Source organism: Onychostruthus taczanowskii, unplaced genomic scaffold (assembly GCF_017590055.1).
Source record: "Onychostruthus taczanowskii isolate IOZ18803 unplaced genomic scaffold, ASM1759005v1 scaffold227, whole genome shotgun sequence".
Lineage (NCBI taxonomy): Eukaryota > Metazoa > Chordata > Aves > Passeriformes > Passeridae > Onychostruthus > Onychostruthus taczanowskii.
The window spans coordinates 204,827-229,434 of NW_024499540.1; the positions used below are offsets into that span (position 1 = coordinate 204,827).

The 24,608-nt window shown below is 53.3% G+C and overlaps 1 protein-coding gene and 1 long non-coding RNA gene across 6 annotated transcripts; one reads left to right on the top strand and one right to left on the bottom strand.

Annotated features, from left to right (window-relative positions):
* Positions 1 to 1,155: 1,155 nt before the first annotated feature.
* LOC121336260 lies at positions 1,156 to 2,802 on the top strand. The gene is made up of 3 exons (XR_005952717.1): positions 1,156 to 1,210; positions 2,111 to 2,148; positions 2,312 to 2,802. It is a non-coding gene; the product is annotated as an uncharacterized LOC121336260 (long non-coding RNA).
* A 1,768-nt stretch (positions 2,803 to 4,570) lies between these two features.
* Positions 4,571 to 15,732, bottom strand: FNDC4 (fibronectin type III domain containing 4). Of its 5 annotated transcripts, none has more exons than XM_041405251.1 (7): positions 15,589 to 15,732; positions 9,808 to 9,923; positions 9,106 to 9,310; positions 8,159 to 8,248; positions 6,791 to 6,924; positions 5,926 to 6,095; positions 4,571 to 5,829 (listed from the first exon to the last, which is right to left on the bottom strand). In XM_041405251.1, the coding sequence occupies exons 1-7, from the start codon at positions 15,659 to 15,661 to the stop codon at positions 5,382 to 5,384; spliced, it is 1,236 nt and encodes a 411-aa protein (XP_041261185.1). In that variant the 5' UTR covers positions 15,662 to 15,732; the 3' UTR covers positions 4,571 to 5,381. The 5 variants fall into 5 exon arrangements, with proteins under 5 accessions (XP_041261185.1, XP_041261184.1, XP_041261188.1 ...); XM_041405250.1 differs by having other exon boundaries at positions 4,571 to 5,832; XM_041405254.1 differs by lacking the exon at positions 5,926 to 6,095 and having other exon boundaries at positions 5,650 to 5,829.
* Between the last annotated feature and the right edge of the window lie 8,876 nt (positions 15,733 to 24,608).

The following is a 24,608-nucleotide window of genomic DNA, read 5'->3' on the forward strand; positions in this document are numbered from 1 at the left end:
TGTTTGCACCCTCCTGCCAGCACAGCAGGGATTCCCTGTTCCTCACCCACAGTTTTGCCTGTACATTCCCAGCTGGGCTTTCTGCAGGTTGCAGACACTAACGCTGCTGCTTTTGCCCTGTCCCAGGCTCTAGGCAGGATCAGCCCCTTCACCCTTCATGTGTCTTGGAGAGCAGTGAGGCCGCCAGCCCCCGTGAGCCAGCCCCCCCAGGGAGCGCTCCCTTCACACACCACTTTGGGGTACAGTATGTGCAAGTCAGGCCCATGCTGAGGGCTGTCTGGAATTAGGGCAGGGACAGAGTGACCCCTCTGCAGCTCCTTGCTCCTGCCCTCCCAGAACCCTGCTGATACCTGCACAGCCCCCATTGCACATGGCAGCCTGATGTGAGGAGGTGCATTGTGATGCGTGGCTCACACAGCAGGTGCAGTTCCTTGGTGTCTGTGCTCCAGGAGCTCTGCTGCAGACCCAGCACTGCTGCAGCCTCAGCCCTGCTCTGCTGGCCCTGTCACACAGGGACCTGGGCTGCACACCTGGTTTCATGGCTGGGGTGAGAGCTGCCTCTAAAGGAGAGGACCCTTGGATCATCATCGTGCCAGCCTGGGCTAAGGTTCAGCCCAGCCCATCTGCAGTGCACCTCCTGCATGGCCACAGCAATTGGAGCATTGTCATATTGGTCTCACTATGTCCCTGTCTAGGAACTTCTGGATGCTTGGTCATTGGCCTCATGCTTCCAGTGTGAGTCCAGCCTGGCAGTGCTTGGGATTGTACCTGTGTGCAGCCTGCTCCTAGTAGTCTCTGCCTACCTCTCCAGCTGCAGGGTGTGCTCACCCACCACTGTCCCTGGGCAGAGGTGCACTGTGTCAGCAGCTCTGTCAGCATGGTCCATGCTCACAGCTTGTGTTTGGGACTTTGCACCTGGAAGGGATGTGGGACGAGCTATGGCCTGTCTGTCCTTGTGTGCCCAAGCCCAGAGGGTTCTGGCAACCCAGCACTCCAATCTTTCCCCCACTGCTTGTGGGAAACCTTTGTACTGTGCCTGGGTAGTGAGTGTCTTGTGAAGGGGCTGGACGGGGTCTGAGCAGCCCAGCCTCACTCCTGGCAGAGACCTGCCCATGCAATGAGATATCATGGTGGGGTTTTGTTTGTTTGCTTGCCAGGAGGAAGAGGAGGAGGAGGAGGAAGATGATAATGTCAGTGAAACCTTGTCTGGGTAGGTGGTGAGCTGCTGCTTGTATTCATGGATCTCTCTGATGAAGCCTGTCTTGTGTCCTTCTCTGTCTTGTCTCCTTCCCCTGCAAGGGGAGCTGCTTAGGCCATGGGCATGGTGGGATCATGGAGGAGAACTGCATGGAACCAAGGGGGAAGCTTCCTGTATTTCTCTGCTTCTATCCGCTGAAAACTCGAGTTGAGTGGTGGAGGAACAGACCATGCAGTCCAGCTTTTGCAGCAGAGAATTGGGGTACAGATACTGACCCCCAGGATGCACCCAGAGATATTTCTTACTCTGTTTCTGCCAGTCTTTGCTGGGGCCAGCCTGTCCAGACATGTCTCTGGGACTCAGTTGTCCCTCTTTTCCCACCGATTTCCCTGGAGGTTGGACCAGGATGGAGGCCTGGTCATGCTGACTTCTGTGTGGACTGGGGCTGTGGGCTGAGCTTGATGGTGTGTCCTGTGTTGGGGAGGAGCTGACGGAACGTCCAGCAGCAGAGGATTAACCTGCAGGTCTGCAGAAGTGCAGGTGGTGGGCCTGTGAGGCCCGTTCCATCATGGCTGTTCCATGTACATGGCAGTGGGCACCCAGCTGGGTCTGGCAGGTCTGAGCTTGGCTTGAGCCGGAGCCAATGTGTGCACAGGTTGGAGCTGTATGTGTAGCCCAGTGAAACACCACCCCTTTGGACATGGAGCTCCTGATGGGAAGGAGATACAGCTTTGCAATCTTGGGACAGGCTGGCCTGGGAGGAGTTTGGTAGCAGCGGGGCTTAGAGCCTTCTGCACCCCCATTGCCTGCTGCTGCTGTGCCATTCCCGCCGTGCCAGGGTCATGAGCATGCCGTGTCTCTCAGGAGGCCATGCTTGGGGTATGATGGATGCTGTGTTCTCTTCCAAAGCAGCATGGAGGAGCTGGGGAGGGGACTCCACAGCCCAGCAGGTAAGTTTCTTCAGTACTGCATTGGCTCATCCCCCAACATGTCCTCTGTAAGGCAAGGCGTGGGCTGATGCTCACCTGGGAACATCTGCTTCCCTTTGCCGGCTGTGCTGGGCTCCCAGCTGTACACCTTATGGTCCATATCTTCCTTTCTCTCCCTTTTCAGAATTAATACCTCTTGTGCCCCCATCGAGCTCTCCTTCAGCACAGCTACTGTGCTACCGCCTGGGGCCACCCCCGGACAGCTGGACGGTGCTGGGAGGGGCTGCAGACTCCCCCAGCACTGGCACCAGGACTGCTGGCCCCAAGACTCCCCTGGGCTAAGCCAAATCTCTGCAACAACGGACCAGCCACTCAGGATTCACCCTGTGCCTGCACCTGGGCCAGCCAGTGCCTGCCGCTGCCCTGGCACTGCCCTGCTGGCACGGGGGCTGCTGGCACTGCTGCCATGGAGTGCACAGGCTGCAGCACCTGCTCCTTGCCATGTGCCGCCTGCATGAACCGCCTCGAGCTGCAGCTGCTCCTCGCTCTGCTCACTGCCAGGCCATGCAGGGCCACCCTGCGTGCTCTGAGCCTGCCTCATGCAGGCAGCGTACACCCTCAGGGAGCAACAGCTCTTGGCCTGGAGCAGTGCGTGATGAAGGCCTTTCCCCTGCAGTTCAGCCCCACACCCTCTCACAAGTGAAATGACCTGGTTTTTAAAGGAAAGCTCTGCCTTCAGAGAGAAATAAATTGAGTTTTTTATTATTGTGATTTGGGTTTGAGTGCTGAATGGGCACCGTGCATAAACATGCATGCAACAGTGTCTTCTGCACTGCCTGTGGTGAGGGTTGCTGTGCCCCGTGCTCATGGAGCCTGGAACTGCCACATCTTCCTTGGCTGCGAGCCCTGAGGGAGCAGTTCCTCCTTGTGCTGAGGGCTGCCAAGGCCCAGGGTGCCTTTGTGGCTTGGGAAGAGCAGGCTGAGGCTGTGCTGTACTGGTGTCTTGAGCACCTAGGAATGTCACCTGCACTGATAGGAGTTGATGCTGACCACGCTGAGGTCAGGGCAAGCACAAGCCCTTGTGTGCCAGCTGAAGTGTCTCTGCCCTGCTGCACCCCAGCTGTACTCTACAGAGGCAAGCCATGCACTTGGTTTCCTTTCCAGATGGAGCAGGGGAGGCTGCAGCATGTCTGGTTTATCTGGCAAGTGACAGCTTGCAGCTGTGTTCTGGCCAAGCCCCTCGCTGCTAGGTTCCTGTCACATCTCCGCACAGCTGCCCTTCTCACGCTGGTGGCACTGAGAGCCCAGCTCAGCCCAGCTGAGCACCGATGGCTGGCTGCAGCTGGGGTGGCAGGGCCAGTCTCCCAGCAGTGCCATAGGCACTGGGGAGGCCTGGGGTGCCATGGATCTCTCAGGAGCTGTGCATGGCTTTTTTCACTCGAGGTTTTGCATATTAAATGTGGTTTCATGCCTCTTTTCCCTTAGCTGGGAGTAAAGAGTAACATGTAACTTGTTAGGGTGAGCAGGTCATTGTCACGCCCTCAGCTTCCAGCACTCCTCTCTGCACTTCCCTGCCCTCCTGCAGTCGTGGTCTGAGAAGAAGTGGTGACTTGGGGTTTGGTTTGGGTTTGGTTTTTTTTTTTCTTTTTCAGCAGAGGGAAAGAGCTTTTTCCTCAACAACACACCCATATTTTACATTTAATGTCAGACTTGTGTTCCTTTTTTTATTTAGTCAAAACCTCTGCATTTTGACCTTTTTCTTGTGCCTGCCCTAGTTCCTCACCTCTGCTACACAGTCTGATCCTTTGTGGTTTTTTGTGTGTGTCTCTGGCCTAGCTAAAAATCTCACGATAGCAGGCATGTCTGCTATGACTTTCCAAGACAGAACTTGTAAACATTTTCCAGGGCACTAGAACGTTCTTAAAACTCTCGTATTTCCCTGACAGCCCTAGTTTTTCTAATGTACCTCCTTAAAAAGAGCTAGCAGGCAAAACAAGGTGTTAGTGTCTCTAGAGCTGTGGCCATGCTCCCGGCATGATCGCAGCCCAGCAGCAGCTGCATCCCACCGCCGTGGTACTGTTGCTCCTCAGGTGCCCCTCTCCACAACTGAGCAGGGAGCAGCCCAGGCCCCTCTGGCCAGCAGCCTGTCGGGGTCAGACCCTGTCCCCCGTCTCGGCCCTGCTGCTGGGATGTGCCTGCTCTCTGCAGACAAGCAGCCACGATGTCACCCTCAGTGGGACAGCCTGCAGCTGCTCCAGCAGCACCACAGGGCCCAGCCTGCAGCAGCAGCTGCTCTCCCTCGAGGGCCAGGGGGGTTCGAGGTGACCACAGAGGACCTTCAGCTCTTGCACAGCATGGAGGAACAGATCTCCTATGGCCAGGACACGTGCATTCGAGAACTTGTACATGCATGCATGCATGGACACACACAGAGACCTGAAGCTCTGATGCTGCCTTTGAGCCAGGATGCTTTTATTGAAAAGACCCTGCCACAGGAGTTGCTTATCATGTCCCTTCCCCGCCTAGTCCTGCAGCAGGAGCTGAGCAGCACCTGGAAGGAAAAGTCCTGAAAGTGCTTTTACTGGGAGATTTATTCCTGGAAGACACTGGATCCTGTGATGCTTGAGTCCAGGGCTGCAGAGCCTGTCTGTGGCAGGCTGCAGAGCAGAGCGTGGAGGGAGAGCAGCAGCCAGGGCAGCAGGGAGCCTCCTTGTTTCACCCCATTCCCTCCAAATGAGACCCGGCAGGCCTCACCACATTGTCTCCTCCAGGCAGCACAGGCTGCTCAGAAAGTTCATGGCAGCTCCCCTCAAACAGCCTGAATGTGCCAGCCCTGAGCCCTTCTGGGGACACAGCGCAGCCACAGCCATGCCCTGACGCTGCCCACTCCCCCAGCCCTGCAGGGCTTCCACCAGCACTCCCTGCCCCGCTGCAGGCTCCGTGGGCTGGCCAGGCACTGTGACAGCACTAGCTCCTCATCGTCCCTCTTGTCCTCATCCTCTGCGGTAGACAGAGAATGTGAAGGCCCTGCACAGCCATGAGAGGGTACAGTGGAGCCCTGTTCTCCAGCAGCAATCCACTCATCCTGGTGCTGGCTGGGCCCACAGACAAACCCTCCTACAGGCCACAGCTCTGCTGGCCGTGCTGGGGCAGTGCCTGCACTGCCCTGCTCCTGCAGCCCCGGGGCCCTGAGGGGAGCAGCTCCTGCTCTCTGCAAGCAGCCCCAGGGCCAAACGGGCAGCTGAGAACAAGGTCTACCCCTGATGCCGGGCAGGCATCCAGTGCCTCAGCTGCACCCCGGGCCTTGGCCAAGGCAGCGCCCAGGGACACGGGCTCCCCTCAGGCAGTGCCTCAGCCCATCGGCTCCCCTTGGCTCCCTCCCACCCTAGCCGCTGGTGTGGCCCCCCACCCATCCTCAAGGTGATGCTTCTCCCGGGAGGGGAGGAGGGCCGGGTGTGGGACGGGCAGGGCCACGCTCGGCATGCATGGCTGGGGAGCTGGCTCCGTGCACATCCGCAGACAGGTGCCCTCAGGAAAGCGGGAGTTCTGGTACGTGGATCGTCGCATGCTGATTTCCAGGCGGCACGCCTGGTGCTGCCTCTTCTTCCAAGGCCTGCTGTGGCTCTGGCAGGACACCCAAGATCCCAGACGGCAGAGCTGGTGTTGCACTTACACCTCAATGATATTGACCGAGGGAGATTTCTTCTATGAGAGAAAAATCTGCTTTAAGACCCTGCCCTGGGATCAGACCTGATTTCAGAGCCCCACAGCCTGCAGCAGGCATCAAGACCAGCAGACCTCAGCAGAGCAGGGGAGGGAGTAGGGATCCAACTCCAACTCCAGCTCCAGCTTGGAGGAGGGATCCAAGAGGAGTGATCTCCTGGCAAGGGGTAATCAGCAAGCTGAAAAATCTGGAGGAAGGGAACTGGGGACTTGAAGTCCAAACAAGAAGTTTCTGCTCCTGATATCTGCTGGAAACCAAGATGTGGAATCAGTGGGACAGTCAGCCAACACAGTGAGGGGAGTTCCCACCCTTGACAGAGGCAGCAGATGAAACACAAGCAAAACCCTAACTATGGTCCCATTAGAGCACTGGGGCTATAAATCACTGTCCTTGGCAGGTAACAAAGGGAGGAATGTCAGGTGCTGAGGGAACAGCCAGATGAAGGTACTGCTCCCTCCCCATCCACAGCCTGGCACATCACTTCCATCAGGGTGAGGAAGGGACTCCGCAATGACTCGTGTGGTGATGACCCAGAGCCAGCTGCAGTGAAGGCAGAAAAGGAGCAGTTACAGACCAGTGCAGAAACCATGAGAATAGCTGCCTAGCATGTCCATTTGTCCATCTGTGCAGGAGAGGTGCAGCATTGGAGGGGCATGATGAAGGCTCTGTTACAGTCAGAGGTCAGGTACCACCCCACAGGGCAAGAGCTATCCCAGCTGTTACATCTTGTCGTCTCTTCCAATGTTTCTCCTGCAATCACCCATGAGGTACACACAGTGCCCCAGAGACGTGGTCTCACTGAACCCTAAAAGTCCTCAGTCTTTGGGGTGAGAGCACAAGCCAGGGTGTTTCCATTTCTGGAGAGAGCCAGACTCTCTGCAGGCTGCAAGCCCCAGCAGACACCACGTGCCAGCCCTGCTGCCAGCCCTCCCCACTCACCTTGCTCCGCAGCAGCCCTCCGCTCGGTCGCTCTGGCGTGCTGTGCTCTGAGGAGGGCTTTGTCTTCTCCTTGTTGTTGTTGGAGTCATTATCCTTGATGATATCGTATTGTCTGCAGAACAGGGCGATCACCGCTGCCCAAAGACACACTGGATGAAGGACTCCTTCAGAGTGGCTGCCTGTCTGCCCTGCCCACAGCATCCCAGCTGTACGGCAGTTGTGCCCAGGGCTCCTTGGGGTGCTGCCAACCCGCACCCCCACCTGCATCAGCCTGCACCACCCTGGTACCTCCGCATGTGCGGCCAGGCCAGTTTCCTTGGGCAGACGGGCACGGATGTGGCTAAGGCCATCGGGCCACACATGAGGTGCTCAGCACTCACCAAAGGCAGGTGCTGAGGCACTCAAACAGGGACAGTGAGGTCAGTGGGCAGCTGTGTGGCTTTTGAAGTGCCTCCAGCAAGGTATTAAAGTTATGAGCTGGTGCTTGTGACCCTCACAAAAGCCAGCCTTTGTCCGTGCAAATTGTCTGTGGGGTCAGTCCCTCTGTAATGCTTTCACAGCATGCATCCCATGCAGCATGTCCCACACCTGGGAACCCTGGACACAGGAGTCTGAAGCAATGCCCCCAGAGGTGACCATGCTGGACTCACTCAACCCCCAGTGTGTACGTGATAACACACAGGCACACACAGACCGGGCCTGATTCCTCCCAGCTGGCATCCTGACACATCAACCTGTGCCAGGTGTAAACTACCAGCAGTCATCTTGTATTTTTTTTCCAGTGCCCTAGGAAAGTGTCAAGGCCAGGGCAAGGAGAAATTTATGCAAGATGCCACTACAAAATCCACGTTTACTGGGAAGGGAACAGGGGATCAATGACTTCCCATTCACTGCAGCTGTATGTGACCAGTCAGGAGCTGACGTACATTTTAGGGCTCCCATGCTCCCAGGGCAGCCTGCTGCCTGCACTGGCTTTCATTGTGCTATACAGGAGCAAACCACACACTTTGCAGCTTTAGCAGACTGAGGTACAGCCTCTACCAGCTAGTGCAGTAGTGTTATCAGTCACAACATCTAAGGCCCAAGCAACTCAATCATCACTGTCAGTTAGGATGCTCCCACCCTGTAATTCCAGGTCCCATTCTGTCTCCTGCTCTTCAACGTACTCCAGGCTGTTACTGCTGAGCAGTGGCTGTGGTTGCTCCTTTTACCCCACTGGCTTCAGCACCTAAAGAGACTCAAGGGACTGATGAGGAAGGGTACCAGACCCTCAGCAATGTGCCTCTGCACTCTTGAGCCACATCCTCTTCGTGAACCATGGATTGTGCCTTTGTCTCAGCCTGCCAGAACACGGCTTGTGGCACTTACCTGCCCACATAAGCAGCACAGCCACAATGATAATAATCTCGCCTGTCTGCAGCTGCCGATCTTTGTCCAGCCCTTCCATGGTGATGTCACCTGCAGAGAAGAGACCCCAAGCAGGGCTGGCAGCAGACACCCTCACACTACAGCAACACTGGAGGATTTGAGAAACCCCAAAGCAGAGAAGCCCACCTCCCCCAAACAAGGAAGGGTGTGGGATGAAATCCTGTCTGGGGAGAGGACATGCATCCTGCGGCCTTCCTGTGTCAGGTAAACCATCCTTACTACAAAATTAGTCAGGGATTCCAAGGGCTTGTTTAGGTTCATGTAGGGACTGCACAATGCATGCCAGTAATCACTAAGGTCTCTCTCTACACAGCAACCAGGGCAGGTCACATCAGTTTAAACAGAAGTTCAGAGGACAGGCAGCCATTTGCTTACCCTGCCATACTCAGACCCCTCTCATGGTTAATGCTGAACGTAGACTGACGTGCCCCCTATGGGGCATCATCTCTCTTGGATTCCTGATTCTGTCTCATGGACCAGCATGTAGCCAAGGCCAAGGCAACACAGACATGAGTAGTAAAGGAGACCACAGCGCTGGGTCATGTGTCCTTGGGTAGCCCGCAGACTGGGAGATCTGAGTGTCTGTTCAGTACTGGCCTCCTACAGGCAGCAGCTGGCCAGGCCTCAGCAGCTGTCCTGGCCAGTCTGCCTAGCTGAATAGGTGCCAAGATCTGAGATAGGAGGGCTGCAAACCACAGCTTGGGGACATTATTGTGGACACATAGTGGACACAACAGCAGCCTGTACAACTCTGCATGTCCCCAGCAGCCTGCTGCTCAGTGCAGCACCTTCCTCACTGGTTGTGGAATCCCTGGCCATCTGCTGTACAAGCCTCCAGGTGTGGCCCCACCAGCAGCACCTGGTCAAGCTGGAAGGAGGTGCCTCACCTTGGTTGGAGCTGTTGGAAGGCAGGCGGTCGGTCTCCTTCAGGGTGCGGAAGTGGACACGCTTGCTAGCCTGGCTCTCCCCATACAGGCCAATGCTCTGCACCTGGATGATGTAGTCAGCATCCTCTGCCAGGTCCCACAGCACACAGGCACGGTTGGTGGTGTTCACCTCCCGGATGAAGCGCTGCATCTGCCCGTCCTGCCTCTGCCAGAGGGAAGAGCTGTCACCCCCAGGAGGCTGCTGCCAGCTGCACCAGGCACAGGCACCCAGCTGCAGGGCTCTGCCCTCACTCCTCCCTTCCCAGACAACTATCCACCCCAGGGTGGGCCAGACTGGCCAGCACTGCCTATTCAGCATGCTTGCATGGCCTGAGAGCCAGGCACCTCCCTGGAGAAGCCACCATCACCCAGGGCTGCATAGGTGGAGCAAGGCAAGCAAAGAGTTATGTCATGGCTGAAGCACCATTCTTACCTAGAGAAATCCCAGGGAAACCATTGGAGGGACTATACCCAATGCAGCCCACAGTCTTTTGCCTCCCACCAGGACAGATGGCTCACATGGGTCACCCTGGCAAGGGCTGCTCAGCAGCAGAGATGTCCTCAGGCAGATGCCAGAGGAGCCCCGGAGTGCGTCACAAGGACTGACATAGGAGCACGCTGGTAATCAGTGTCCCCAGTCCCCTGGGGACAGATGCTGGATACCTGCTGTAGGATGGCATAGCCGATGACCACATCTCCTTCTGGTACATCCCAGGAGACTGTGGCAGAGTTTGCCTTCAGCTGCGTCACAGTCACGTTGACAGGGGACGGTGGCCTGTCTGGGTGAGCCAGGCATGGACCGTGGTGAGACATAGGAAAAAGGCAAAAGAAGGTGTCTCAGAACAGGCACTCAGCCCTGCACATCACCACGGGGCCTCTCCAACACCTGCCAATGGCAGCATGTTGGCTAGGGCTACAGGGAGCACCTTCCCTGGTGAACCTGTCCCCAGGAGATGACTGGCACAGCAGGTGGGGGAGCCTGAGCCCTGCCAGCAGCAGCACATGCACAGCACAGTGCTTCCTGGGCTGGCAGGCAGCTGCCCACTCTGTGCATGAGGAGTGTGCAGGTGCACAGCTCTGGGCTGTCCTGTGGATGGGCATGCCACAAATGCCTGGCACACCACCCAGAACTGCGTAGGAAGCAGCGCAGACACAGTGATGATATATTGATTGTGACAGAAAAATGGGGCACCTTGGAATAGACACACACTCAGTATGGGCATCTCCTCTGCCTGGAACTACTCCTTGCTCCAGGGCATGGGAGAGGGCCAATGCCAAAGGCAGAGATGGCTCTCCCAGTAATGCCTGGAAAATAGATCTCCTCAACAACATTAAGAGTGAATATATAAGCAAACCTTCACTTGAAAGCTTTCAGGTACACAATATGGTGATAATCATATCTGGTATAGCAATGCTACAATTTTTATAAGGTTAGTCGATTAGTATACTTATCATATACTGTCCAATTAAAAGGTAAGTTGGTTAGGTAGTAATTTCTGAGATCCTGCCCCACTGGAAGCAGTTCAGAAGTTTCTCTTGCCCCACTTTTGTTATGCCTGGTCCAGATTCTGGTTGGAAAACATAACGTCCTTGTAGCTGTCTCTCTTCTTGGAATAAGACTAAACAGTATTTTTAGGAATGTATTTATAAGATTAACTTATTGTTCTTAAATGTGTGGAAGAAAGATAGGAAAAGTACTAGAAGCTACAACCATGCATTAACAATCTACATAGCCACAAATACATGAAAAATATAAAAACCCAATAATCTTAGGCATCACCAGCAGTGCAGTGCCGTTGGCTGCAAAGCTGGCAGCAATGCTTGGCCATTGCTGCTCTATGGCAAGCCAACCTGACTGACCCATGGTCTGCACCATTGCCACTTTGAGATTTCACAGCACTGAGAGCACAACTGGATCCCACACAGTCCTGCACAAAAAGCCAAATTTTGTCTGGAAGTTAGACACAGGAGCACACGAAAGACATTGAAGCTGCTGTTTGTGAGTTCCCACTCCCCACACATAAGTCAGTCTACAAGCTGCCTGTGTAGCAGCTAGGGCTACAGGGTCAGTGCTGTGATTTATACAGAAAAAGAGTTCCAGAGGGCACCTGAGAACAAGAGAAAGGACAACTGTGATACCAGCAACAACCCTGCAAAAAAGGCAATTTTTGCAGGCCAGCTCTTTAAGTGCATTCATTCACATCTGACTATACCCAGCTTCAGATCAAAACAGAGGAAGGCTGTGGTTCCCACTCTGAGAAATTCAGGGTTGTGGTCTGCCAGGGGCAATTAAAACAGAGAGGAGAGCCCAGAAAACATGTTCTAAGAGAGACCCAGGGACTGAGTGTGTCTCCAGAAGTTTGACACACCACCAGAAGAGAGGGCTGCCAGAGACAAGGACATCACAGGGTTCTGATTTTCTCCTTCAGAAAAGGAGCCTGGAAAACTGGAAAGGATTCAAAGATAAACTCAAACATTCTTTATCCCACAAAGAGTATGTCTGTGTAGAGTTTTGCCCATGGGGATCTGCTTCATCACTAACCTATGGGAGGGAGGGAGGGAATCCCTACGCCTTGTCTGCATGCACGCCCTGCTTGCCTAGGAGCCAACAGCAGAACAGGCCGAACAAAGCTGCACACCCAGCCTTGTCCATTGCCTGGGTATATGTACTCTGTCAGCACAGGAGCTGAGTGTCTTGTAGATTAAACTATGGAATCATTGTGGCTGGAGAAGACCTCCAAGATCATCAACTCCAACCCGTGCCCATTATACCATGTTGCAAAGTATCACGTCCAGTCATTTCTTGAACACTTCCAGGGGTGATGAATCCACCACTGTCCTGAGCAGCCTGTCCAATGCTTAACCACTCTTTCAGTGAAGGAATTGCTCCCAATATCCAACCTGAACTTGCCCTGACACAGCTTGAGGCCATTTCCCCTTGTCCTGTCCCTGTTCCCTGGCAGCACAGCCTGACTGCACCCCCTGCCTCCACCATCCTCTCAAGGAGTTGCAGAGAGTGAGAAGGTCCCCCCTTGAGCCTCCTTTTATCCAGTTTGAATTCCCCCAGCTCCCTCTGCCACCCACAAGTCTTGTGCTTCAGTCCCTTCCCCAGATCTCTTCCCTTCCCTGGAGACACTCCAGCCCCTCAATGTCTTTCCTGCTGTGAGTGGCCAGGATTTGAGGTGCCTCAGCAGTGTCCAGCACAGGGGGAAAATCACTGCCCTCCTCCTGCTGCTACACTATTGCTGACACAAGCCAGGATACTCTTAGCTTTCTTGGCCAGATCATGTTGAACTGCTGTTACCCCCAGGTTTTTCCCCACATTTTCCATCATTGTCTGGTTTTTGGCCCCAGCCATGGCTGGGGTCAGGTCAGCTGCTCAGCCCACAGCCGAGCTCAGGCAGCACCCTGTCAGCCAGCAAACAACTGCCCCCTGCCTGGGCTTTCCCAGACACAGGCTTTTCCAAGGGTGGCTGTATGGTGGGCTGCACATTTCTGCTTCTCTTCAAGCATAATAACACTTGTCCTAGGTTGCCACTAGTTAGATTGCTAGCTAGGTTTGTGCTAGCCGACATAATGGGGTCAGAACAGCCCAAGAATCCAGAAGTGGAGATTGGTCCAAGAGCTGATTTGATCTGCACCAGCCAGTAGGTGCCCAAACCACTCTTGGGCATGGCTTGGAAGCTAGGATAAGCCAGAAAACCACTCCTCACAAGTAGCACTGATGTGCCTCCCTCTTTGCAACTCGTGAGTTTAATACCATAGATATGACCAGACCCTGCCAGCTGGCCTCGGGACAAGAACAGGACATGGTGCTTCACAGGATACATCCACAGTAATGAATTAGGTGAGGTTTTTTTACATCTAACAGAATTTTAGAAGTCATGAATATGCATGATGGGGGCAGTTTGACTACCAACCTCTAAGCGTACGTGAGGAAATTAAAGTTGGGGTCTGACATCTCTGCGACACAGAAGTTTGTGCATGGAGTTTGTAGCAGCCGTCCAGCCCTGCTCAAGAATTTTCTAGGCTTCTGCGAGGCACCCAGCCTGTCCCAGCTGAGGTTTTCAGGCTGGGGCTGCTGAGACACTGCCCTGGGACTGAGTCACTTGATGATTTGAGAACAAAAGCACTGCACCAATTCACAAGCCGTGCTGCTGGGTGCACACAGGTCTGACAAGTGCTCCAGCTGTATTTAGCCAGAGCTTGCACAGGCCCTGTGCAGGGACTGTCACTCACCGGCAGCAGAAGAGTGAGAGGTCATGGGGGCATAGCGGAGCCACAACACACGTGGTGGCTTGTCAGTGCACCATGGCCACGCACCCTGAGCACAAATGGTGCACACTCCAGGCCAGCAGCCCTGGACCTGTGTGACAGGAGACCTGGTGTGCAGGCCACACTTCTGCATTACAACAACCAGTGTGCCTTGATCAGTTTGATGCTGAATGAACTGCAGAAAATACACTTCTGAGCACACGGGATTTGCATGCCCATCAGGAAGAGACAAGAAGCCTCAGAAGTCAAAACATGGGAAGTTCACCCTAGATACACAGAGCAATGTCTAATCCAAATCACCTCTGCTCTGGAAAAAGGCTGGGAGAACTGAGGTTTTTCACCCTGGAGAGAACACTCTGGTAAGATATTGGAGCCCCTTCCAGTGCCTAAAGGGGTTCCAAGAGAACTGGAGAGGGACTTTGGACAAAGTGACAGGACAAGAGAGGGATGGCTTTTCAGTGACAGAGGCCAGGGTTAGATGGGATATTGGAAAGAAATTGTTCCCTGTGAGGGTGGTGAGGTCCTAGCACGGGTTGTCCAGAGAAGCTGTGGCTGCCTCTGGATCCCTGAAAGTGCTCAAGGCCAGGCTGGATGGGGCTTGCAGCACCTCAGTGTAGTGGAAGGTGTCATTGCCCATACCAAGGGGGTGGAATGAGATGAACTTTAAGGTCCCTTCCAAACCACATCATTCCAGGATTCTATGAAATTCAAGATGAGCGCTCCAAGTTGTTACAAGACATCCAAAGGACAAAGCTTTGTGTATAATCCCCACACTGCATCTAATACTGTTCAGCCTGTTCTGCAGCTGAGATGAGAGCAGCTTTGTGCCAAAGCTGTTGCCACAAAGGTCTGTGAATACAAGGGCTCCAAAAAGCATGCTCTCTGAAGCCAACACATTCTGGCTATAAAGTCAGGATGCTGCTGGGCTCTCTGGGAAAAGTGTGCCACTGTTTAGCTCAATGCATTAACTGCTAATAATTCTACATCACTTATAAATGATCCAGCTTCACTTTTTATTAAAGCCATATTACAAAAGAGGGACCCCCACAGAAAGCACAGTAACTAATTTAGGGCCTGGCACAGGTTCTGTGCTGTCTGTACAGCAGCATGCTCCTTTTGGGCCTGATTAAGGGGTGGGAAGAGCTGGGCTGTGTACAGGAGCTAGCAGCACTGCAGCCTATGGCTGGACACCGGGAGGGATGGCCAGTGGGCAGCTGAAGGAATGGCCAGAGGGCAATGGGAGGGATGACTGGTGAGCAGTAGGAGGGATGGGTGGTGGTCAGTGGGAGGGATAGCTAGTGGGCAGCTGGACATGGGACCAGATATGCCACATATCCCAGCTCCATGGGTCAGCAAAGGGGCTGGACAGATACCCTTTGCGAGGGATGCTGGCACATGTGATGCTGCAGAGGGATGAGGGACGGGGCACGCCTCCACCGCTGCCCTCACCATCCTGCTGTGATCCGGGGAGTGGGGTCACCCCTGCCCCCCGGCCCATGTCCTTGGGGCTGCTGCTCAAGGGCACACAGATGTTTGCCCAACTTACTGCTGCAGCAGGGAGTAAGCACCAGACTGAACATCTAAAAATAAGTGGCCCCTTTTTAACACCCCTGACTGCATCTCTTCCTGAATCCATCAGTACGTGTTTTGCAACACGGCAGAATGTAGCAGAACTCGCAATTCGATTTGATATCGCAGTGACCTGTCGAGGTGAAACACACAGGAGGAAGCAGCTGCTGACACAGAGCCACCCCGGCCAGTAAAAGGACACAAGGACAGCGGTACCTCGGGCGCACCGAGCTCGATGTTCCAGCAAAACCGGCAGGAAGGGACAGGATCCCCGTCACCCGGCCGGCCGCAGCCCGCCGCAGCCCTGAGTGTCCGTGCCCGGGGCAGGAGCTCCCTCGGGCAGAGCGCCCATTCCCACCCACCGGGAGCCCCTGGGAGCCCCGGGGAGGGGACGAAGGCACAGGGGACTCGGAGGCCGCGGAGCCCCGGGGGTGCCCGAGGAGTCCTCGGGGATCGCGGCAAAGGCCACGCCGGGAATGCAGTGAGGCCGGCGGGGTGTCTGCGGGGACCGCAGCCCCCGGCAGGGACGGGCGCCCGGCAGGGTGTCCCCGCCCCGCGGGACGCGCAGCCCCGGTGCCCTCCCGGCCCGGCCGCACTTACTGGCTCGCACGAAACACAGGTCGCAGCCGAAGAGCACCAGGACCGGGCTGATCATCGCCGAGACTCGGGCCATGGCGGCGGGGGCTGCGGCCCGGCCGGGCGGCGGCCCTGGCACCGGCCCGGCTCCCTGCACCGCGGGACGGAGCGGGCGACACCGCCGGTACCGCCCCCACCCCGTTAGCGGAGCCCGGGAACCGCCAGCGCCGCTGCCGGTGCCGTTCTCCGGTAACCCCCAACGCCCCGCCGCAGGTTGCACCCCCGGCAGCCCCGAACGTCCGCTCTCCCCGTGCTGCACAGCCAGCAGTCCCCAGTTGCAGCTCGTTCCGTGCTGTGCCGCCGGTAACCCCCAGCACGGGAGGCTCCACACGCGGGCACACAACAGCCGTGTCCTGAGCCGTGGGCCGCCGGCACCGTGGGGCAGCGAGCAGCACCGGTGAAGCGACTGCTGGTCACCGACAGATGCCGACATTCGGGCTGGTGCCCCCGGCACACCCCCGCAGCTCCTCTGCACCTGGGGGTGCTCTGACCCTCCGGGATGCTCCTCCACGTGTGCCTGAAGACACAGGCATGGGGTCTGCCCCATCCCCAGGAAAGGCAGCACTGGGTGTGCCTAATGAAGCCGTAGAGAAATAAGGAAATGAACCCAAATCATCCTCTATTAGCTTGCAGTGGTCCATTAGCCTACTACTTTCTGTGAGCAATGCAGACTGGAAGGAGGAGTCAAGCCAAGATGGAATCTATGGTTCCAAGGGCCGTTAAGGTGCCTCAGCCCAGCTGTGGTTTTGGGCAGACTTGGGAAGTGCTGAGGCTCCTCTCTGTCCAGCTGATGTCCTCAGCTGCAGCCTATGTTGTCCTGCTGTGTAGCATAGCTGGACCCCAATGTCAGCTTAGACCATGCCCTGGATGAGATCAGCCCACAGCAGAAATACATCCGTGCGGGCATGTGTGCAGACATGGGCACAGACATCCATAGTTCAGTGTCCTAAAAGTCTTTTCCTGGTCACTTGAAAAGGCCTTTCCTAGTTACAGGAAAATTGCTCTGTGCTTTGGGGAGAGCTGTGGAAGACCAGGGTGGTGATGTTGCCACATGAAGGATTTAATCTGCATTGCCTGTGTGCAAAAGGCAAGTTCCAGCTAAGTGAAAACTGAAGCTTGTCAGAATTTATGTTAACTCTGCAGCTGCATGGCAGGTGAGGTGATCAAAATGGTCCCATCTGTGTTGTTCAATGCTGCTTTTCAGATGCTCTTGGCAGATCAGGACTGCCTCTTTCCTGTGCTGAGCTTCATTGCTGCTGCAGTCCACAGTGGTGAGGAGGAGGGTGAGCCTGATACTGCTTTCCCAGCAGAGTCCTGTTTCAAAGCTCCTTCTCCCTCTGCATTATGGGGAAAGAACTTCAGGAAAGCCAAGGGTAGAGCTGGCAACTGTAAAACTGTGACAGCACGTGGTTTTACAGGAACAGTTTGCCAGTTATGTCTTCTCTGCAAGGTCTTTTCTCACTTGGTTGCTGTGAGAAGCACTTGGTTATTGCAGAGCTAGCTGTTGGTGTTAATGTTGTCTGCTTCATAGCCTGTCTTTGCCACCAGGCAAGGATCCCTGGCTTGCCCAGCACTGCTCTGGCCTGCACAGGAGTGCTCAGACGTGTTATTTGAAAAGCTCAGTGCTGTCAGTGTTAGGTATCAGTGAGCAATGCCATTTTTTTGATAGCAGAAACAGGTGGCCGTTAGCACTGTGGGACAGTTTATTTTGCATCCTTCCCCCAAACTACTTAGAAGTGGTTCAGGCTCTATGTCCTTTCCCTGTGCTCCAGGGTGCAGCCCTATTGCTTGTGCAGGGTGAGAATTATGCTGTGATTGGGGAATTTTGTGTCTGATCACCCCAGACATCACTGTTGGCTAGCTGGCATTCCCAGGCTTCACACACCTTCCAGATCAGTGCTGGACATAGAAAAGGACATGCTGTGCCACTTAGGACAATCCTGGGAATTCAGTGACTGTGCACAGGCTGCATGGTGTGCTTTGGGAGCAGGTGATGGCATTTGCATTTCTGGGTTCAGTCTATAAATAATAAATACTGAGAGTGCAAATTCTCTACACACATTTAATTATCATTTGAGTATTTGGGATTTTGGCCAGGCAAAATTCAATTTGCAATCACAAATCAGGAACTAATGCATGTAAATTGTATTATATGCCTCGTAGTGCCTTGTACTTAGAATTCAGTGGGGAAATCCAGCAACAGCCTCGAGATCCCAGCCTCAGCTCTACAGCCTGGCCTGCAGGCTCCGAAGTCCCAGCCTGCCCCTAGCAAATACGAAGTTCTGGGGGTGGTGCTGGCAGCAAGAGAATCTCCTGCCCATGATGCAGGAGCCTCCTGTACCTGCATCACATCGTCCTGCTGTCACCTTCCTCTGCCCACCAGAGGAATACACCAGCAAGGACTCCCAGCACATCAGGAATTCACCTCTGCAACTGGGAAAGGATTGGATTGATTCTGCCTGTGCAGAATCTGCCCCATACTTTGTAGTGTATAAATGCTATTGCTTAAATGAAATCCACAAAGGATGCATGGGTTTTGTGTCCTTAATCTAAGATTTAGTTAGCTGCTAACTGGTGTGAGGTGAGCATTCACAGATTTATGAAAGCACGACATGACCTGCAGTAGCTGGGTCCTGATCTGGGGTCCTGGAGCTCTGTGACTGTTCCCTGCCTGGGACACAACACTCCTGCAATTCTTTCCCCCATATTCTGGCTGCTCTTTTTTCCTGCTCCAGGGCCTCCCATGGCCAGTTGTGACATAGCTGTGCCTATGGAAGCTGCTGGCAACTGCAGCTGTGACTCAGACGGCCTTTTCCTGCTGCATTGCCCCTCAAACAGTGGCTGCCTGGCCTAGAGGAGGGCTGGGCAGGGTGTGAATGCCAGACGAGCCCCTGCACACCCAGACCCTGTCTCCCAACCAGCCCCATGCCTGCCCACCTTGTCTTCTCTCCAGGGCTGCCTGGCTGCTGCTCCACATTAGCCTCTCCATGTTCACTGAAAGGAAGTGTCCAGAGTTGCTGTGAAGGCTCATTCCCAACCACTTCGTCATGTCTGTGTGCTGGCTGCTGTACCCTCCATTTCTCTCCCATGGAAGTGGGAATGAACACACTGATTCCCTGTGAGGATAATAATAATGGAGGGCAAAGGTACAGCAAACCAGACATTTTCTATAAAGCTGCTGCAGGGAAGTGCCCTATTGTCCTCAGCCACAGAACAGGATCAGACCTGTCACCAGTCTGTGGATATCAGCACTTCATCAGCACTTCATGAACTTTATTAAATGTGGAAAGTCAATCTGCTAATCATTAATACACACTAATAATTAATAACTCCTGATCCTCCTTTTGTCTTTGTTTATATATTTTGTGATGGCATCTTTTTACCATCTGCTGCATAATTGGATTTGGGGAATTCAGTACTGCCCAAGAACAGCATTTATACTTTCTATTGCCACAGAATATTGTGAAGTCAAGAGTTTTGCTGTGTAATTATGTGCATTGTGAAAAGTAATTTATTCTGTTTCATTAAGACCACATGCCCAATTACTTCTTCTGGTGCTTCCTAGCTTCTATTGTAAGAAACAAGTAATAACAGTTTGCTGTCTATCTGCACTGCACCATCTGCAACACAGCAGACCCTGGTCATCTTTTACAACTGATAATTTCTTCTTTACCCTTTTAATATGGGACAACTAGACAGCATATGATGTTTGAGATGTGAGTTTCCTGTGTGCCAATATATTCATAATAGTGTTATCACCCAGCCCTTTCCCAGATCATTTACAGCACGTGAAGCCACCAAAGCCAAGAGCCTGGTGAAGCTGAAAAGTGATCTGACAAGTCTATCAACAGCAAAAGCATTCAGCAGTGTCATGGTCAGTGAACACACAACTGATCAAAGTTGATGAGCAGCTCTACAAAGCCCACCCCTGGGAAAGAACTTTATTTGTTATTGCTCAGATAAAAGCACAAAGCACTGAACGTGAGGCACTTAACCCTCTTCATCAAGAGGATGGAGCACCGGGCAAGCGCTGCAGCCCAAGGCAAAGGCTGCTCTGCAGTGAGCAGCTGCCATACAAAAGGCGGCGTTGTGGCCCTCTGCAATGGACACACAGCCTGCAAGGACCTGCTCTGGCTCTGTGCCTGATTCCCTGTCGCTTAGTACTGCTGATGGAGAAGGAAGACTTGCACACCAGATGATGAACAAGTCTCAAAAGTTTATTGGATAGGCACACACATTTATAGCAGTGTTAATAAGGCTAATGCATATTGCAAAAATTGAGCTCATTATTGGTTAGTCATTTATTAGTTTACATTCTTGTGTTCACCTTGTTATGGTTTCTTCTATCCTTCCTTCATTCTTGCTAGCTAACGAACCTCTCCCACAACCTCAAGTTTCGGCAAGGGCACAGTGACCTTGCCGCTTTTATCTTCGTCTCCCTCTTGCTTCCAGCATGATCTTTGTTAGCTAGCTAACTATCTACAAAATCCTCTACATACTGCAGTCTCCTCTGGCCTCAGTATACAGTTAGGGGCTTGGGCTATAGGGAGGGAGAGAACTCAGCTGGCACTGCCTGGAAAGCTCACTGGGCTGACCCTGGCTGGATACCAGGTGCCCATCAAAGCTGCCCCATCACTCTCCCCTCATCTGGGCAGGGAAGAGAAAGTATAATGATACACTCATCCATTGGGATAAGGACAGGGAGAGCTTACTCACCAGTTACTGTCATGGGCAAAACAGACTCAGTTTGGGGAAATTACTTTAATTTATTACCAATCAAGTCAAAGTAGGACAACGAGAAATAAAACCAAATTGTAAAACCATCTGCTCACCAATCCTCCTGTCTTCCCCAGCTTAGCTTCACTCCCCAGACCTCTCCCTCCTCCCCCTCAGCAGTGCAGTGGGACAGGGAATGGGATCAATTTATCACAGCGTGTCTCTGCCACTGCTTCCTTCTCAGGGAGAGGGTCCTCACACTCTTCCTCTGCTCTCACATGGGCTCCTCCACGGGCTGCAGGTGGGTCTCTGCTCTCCGATGGACCCTGGTGGCTGCAGGTGGGTCTCTGCTCCTGACTGGATCTTTTTGGGCTGTGGGTGGGTCCCTGCTACCCCTGGATCCCACAGGCTGCAGGAGAATCCCTGCTCCGGAGCTTGAAGCACCTCCTCTCATTCCTTCTGTGTGGCCCGGGGGACTGCAGGGCTGTTGCTCTCACATACCCTTGCTCCTCTCTCTGGCTGATGCTGTGCACAGTTTTTCCCTTCTTAAATCCCAGAGGCACTGCTACCCATTGCTGATGGGCTCTGCTTTGGCCAACAGCAGGTCTGTCTTGGGGTCAGCTGGCTTTGGCTCTGCTGGACATGGGGGAAGCTTCTAGAAGCTTCTCACAGAAGCCATCCCTGTAATCCCCCCTCTACCAAAATCCTGCCATGCAAACCCAATACAATTCCCTTAAGAGGGAGTTTTGGGCAAAGCAGCTTATGGTGAAAGCCTAAATTAGCCTGAGTTGTTTAGCCTAGAAACTATGAAACTGAGGGGGATGTGCTGACAGCTTCTCTTTTGATGCCTGACAGCTGCCAAGCATCTATGTGGCTGCTGCAGAGACTGGCATGGCCTGTTCCCTGTCGGGGGTAGAATTTCAGTCCATGCTGGCTTGGCCCACATGGAGACCAGGGCTGATTACCCTCTCAGGATGAGACTGCAGAATGTGGATTTAGTTTCCAGCCACCCCTCCACCTCTTTCTTGCTGCCATTCTCCTGACATCCTCTCCCTGGCATTGCTTCTGACAGGGCCAAAGTAATTGCCAGCTGCATCACTGGCACTGGGATCTGCTCCTTGCATTTGCTTGTGCTGACTGTGCGACTGTTCCCGTAATTGGGGAGCAGAGATGAAGTTCTGGAGAAAGAGGAGATGTGTGCTTGCCAGCCAGCCTGGCTGTGCCACCTGTTTGTGCTCAGTGCAGTGCTAAGCCCAGCTGCCCCGCTGTGCAGTGCTCCGCACGGCCGGGGCAGAGCCAAGGCAAGGAGGGGAGCCCTCCGTGATGCCTGTACCTCCATGGCATAGGACAGGGACATGGGACAGTGAGACAAGGCACGGACACAGGGACACAGGGCACTGGGCAGCCCGTGTGATGGAGAGCCACTTGTGTGTACAGGCCTGGCAGGGGTGTGGTGCCATGGAACCTCCCTGTCCTGCTCAGGGGCTGCTCTGGGGCAGCCTGTGCCTCAGTGGCTGGTGATGGAAGGTGGCCAGGAACGGGAGAGACTGCACTTCTTTTGGGTGGCATAGACCCAAAGGGCCTGGAGGGAGCTGTGCGGATGAGCCTCAGAGCTCTGAGCCAGCCACCTGTGCCGGGGATGTCACCTGTCCCCGCAGCAGCCGAGTGCTGGTGCAGCACCTGGGCACAGTGCCCAGGGAAGTGCCCTCCCTGCTCTGCCTGTGCTCTGCACAGCGGCAGCTCTGAGGCAGGGGCCAGGGCCAGGGTGGCTGCAGTCTGTCTTGAAAGATGGTATTTGGCACAGACGTTTTGATGAGGAAAGAGGTCAGCAGTAAGTTAGCCTGTTGGCTTTCAGGATATCCGCATTTTTATCACCAATGCAAACCATCTTTGAGGGGCTGTAAGGGCAATATATAGATGTTATTTGGACCCTTTCATTTTATAATACTGAATTTCATCTGCCATTTCATCTCCCAGCCACTCAGTATTCTAAGATGCTTTAGCACTTCTTCATGGCTACCTTTTATTTTTTACTGCTCCGTGTAATCCTCAAACCTGACCTTAGACCCTACCCACTTACTTCCTGTGTCACGAGGGAAACATTTTGAACAGTCCAATGTTAATGTGGATCCCTGCAGGATTCCCCCAGTGTCCTCACTCCCCTGAAAATGCCAAATATCTCCTCCAAATACTTTCTCTAGCCCTTAACAAGACAACCATCCTGTTTAATGCATGGCAGTCTTGCTTTTTAAAGAGGTCCAGAACCTTTTAAAATTTTTTTTGGAAATTCCAGTTGCAGCTGCAGCAAAATCAGATTGAAGATATTTAATTCTGAGGTTCCCAGCACAGATACGACCTGGAGCTGCTGGGGTGAGACCACAGAGCTGCTCCAGGGCTGGAGCCCCTCTGCTCTGGAGCCAGGCTGGGAGAGCTGGGAGTGCTCAGTGTGGGGAAGAGAAGGATTCAGGGAGAGCTCAGAGCCCCTCCAGTGCCTACAAGAATGATGGGGATGGACTATTTAGTAGGGCCTGCTGCAATAGAACAAGCAGCAATGGTTTAAACTGAAGGAGAGCCAATTTAGATTAGATGTAAGGAAGTTTTTCACAATGACTGTGGCCAGACACCCATACAGGCTGCCCAGAGATGTGGTGAGTGTCCCTATGTTGCAGTAAAACAGATGGGATCCAGTTTCCTCATGCAGAAAAAGTCCATTCTTTATTTACAAAGCTTATGTTTATAGGAAATATTAGAAGGTACTGTGTTAGACTTAATTGGCTAACAATACACTGATATTTAGTTTATTGGTTGGTAAATGACTAGGGTGTATGTTTGTTAAATCTATTTTTGGTTAGTTCACATATTTTGGTTTTTGACTTTTATGGGACAGATTTCTTGTTTACTACAGGTGCAAACAGTTTTCTTACTAGAATAGTTTGTTGTGCTAACTGCTTTCATTCTTATGATTTTTTTATATGGGAAGTTACAAGCTAACTGCTAGCTTAGCTAGACCTGTAGGGCCTAAACTGTATTTTATAAGGTCCTTTTTTAATACTATCTTTACTTGTATGCAACATCCCATCCTTGGAAACATTCAAGATCAGGTTGGATGGGGTTCTGAGCAACCTGATCTAGTAAAAGACAATCTTGCTCATGGTAGAGCCTTAACATTAAAAATTGTCATTTGAAGTTGACATTTGAAGTTGACATTTAAACCTTCCAACCCAAAGCATTCCATGAATCCATGTGTGGAAAAGTCTTTGATGTTTACCTTTTTACCAAGTACTTAAATCAGACAAAGTCTGTCTCCCATTCACATCCTTCCTCTGCATATGAGCTCCCCTCCTTCCTGTAGCCCTCACTGCCGCACGGGCTGGTCTCTGGTTCCCGTGAGATGAAGGAACTGCCCACAAAAACAGCACCACGGGTGCCACCTGTCCTGGCCACCACCACCTGGCACCACGGGTGCCACCTGTCCTGGCCACCACCAGTGCCTGGCAGTGGCCAAGGGCAGGTGAGGGACCAGCCCATGCTGCAGGGCCACAGAGGGCCAAGAGCCTCCTTGGCCATGGGGAATAATTCGAAAACAGCTGACAGCACTGGCTGTGATTTTCCTAAGCTTTAATTTGGGCCTGCCGCCCCAGGAATCACTGGGACCATGTCTCTGGTTCTGGTCATTCTATGGTCCAGTGCAGGCTGTGTCTGAGTAACTACCTGGCTTTTCTTACCTTCTTCTGAGACAGAGGCTTGCTTCTGAAATGCAACTGCACTTTTTGAAAACAGAAGCCTCCAATTTAGAAGACCTTTGAGCCCAACTCAGATGGGTTTTTGGACCCATACAGCATGCATAAAAGAGGACACTGTGCTAATTAATGTCTCAGCAGAGCTGTCCAATATAGCCACCGCCCCTCCAATCTCACTCTCATTCCACTATATTTTAATGAGAAGATTGACCTACTTAATTTTGAAGGCAGCTAGCTTTGAGAGCCAAGCAACATTTGAAGAAATAATGTCATGTTTAATGCTGGCTTCATTACTAGCATCAGTCCCACAGCATTCCAGGATGACATTAACCCTCCACTTGCCAGGAAGGTCACTGAGCAAGCAGCTAGGACCAGACTGCTCCAGAAGCTGGTCCCAGGCCATGGCTCTGCTCCCAAATACCTGCAGTGGCACAGGGAAACGTGGTCTAGAGGTAATGTCACTCCAAGGAAAGTGAAGCAGCAGAAGAGCTGGCCTGGCACAGGTGTGGTACCCTTACCAATAGAGAA

Coding starts and splice junctions, on each gene's coding strand:
- FNDC4 (XM_041405250.1), bottom strand. CDS start 15,661: ATGGCCCGAGTCTCGGCGATGATCAGCCCGGTCCTGGTGCTCTTCGGC. Junction 9,311..9,807: donor GCTATGCCATCCTACAGCAG/GTATCCAGCATC, acceptor TCCCTCTGGCAG/AGGCAGGACGGGCAGATGCA. Junction 5,833..5,925: donor CCCTCCCCTGCTCTGCTGAG/GTCTGCTGGTCT, acceptor TTTCTCTCATAG/AAGAAATCTCCCTCGGTCAA.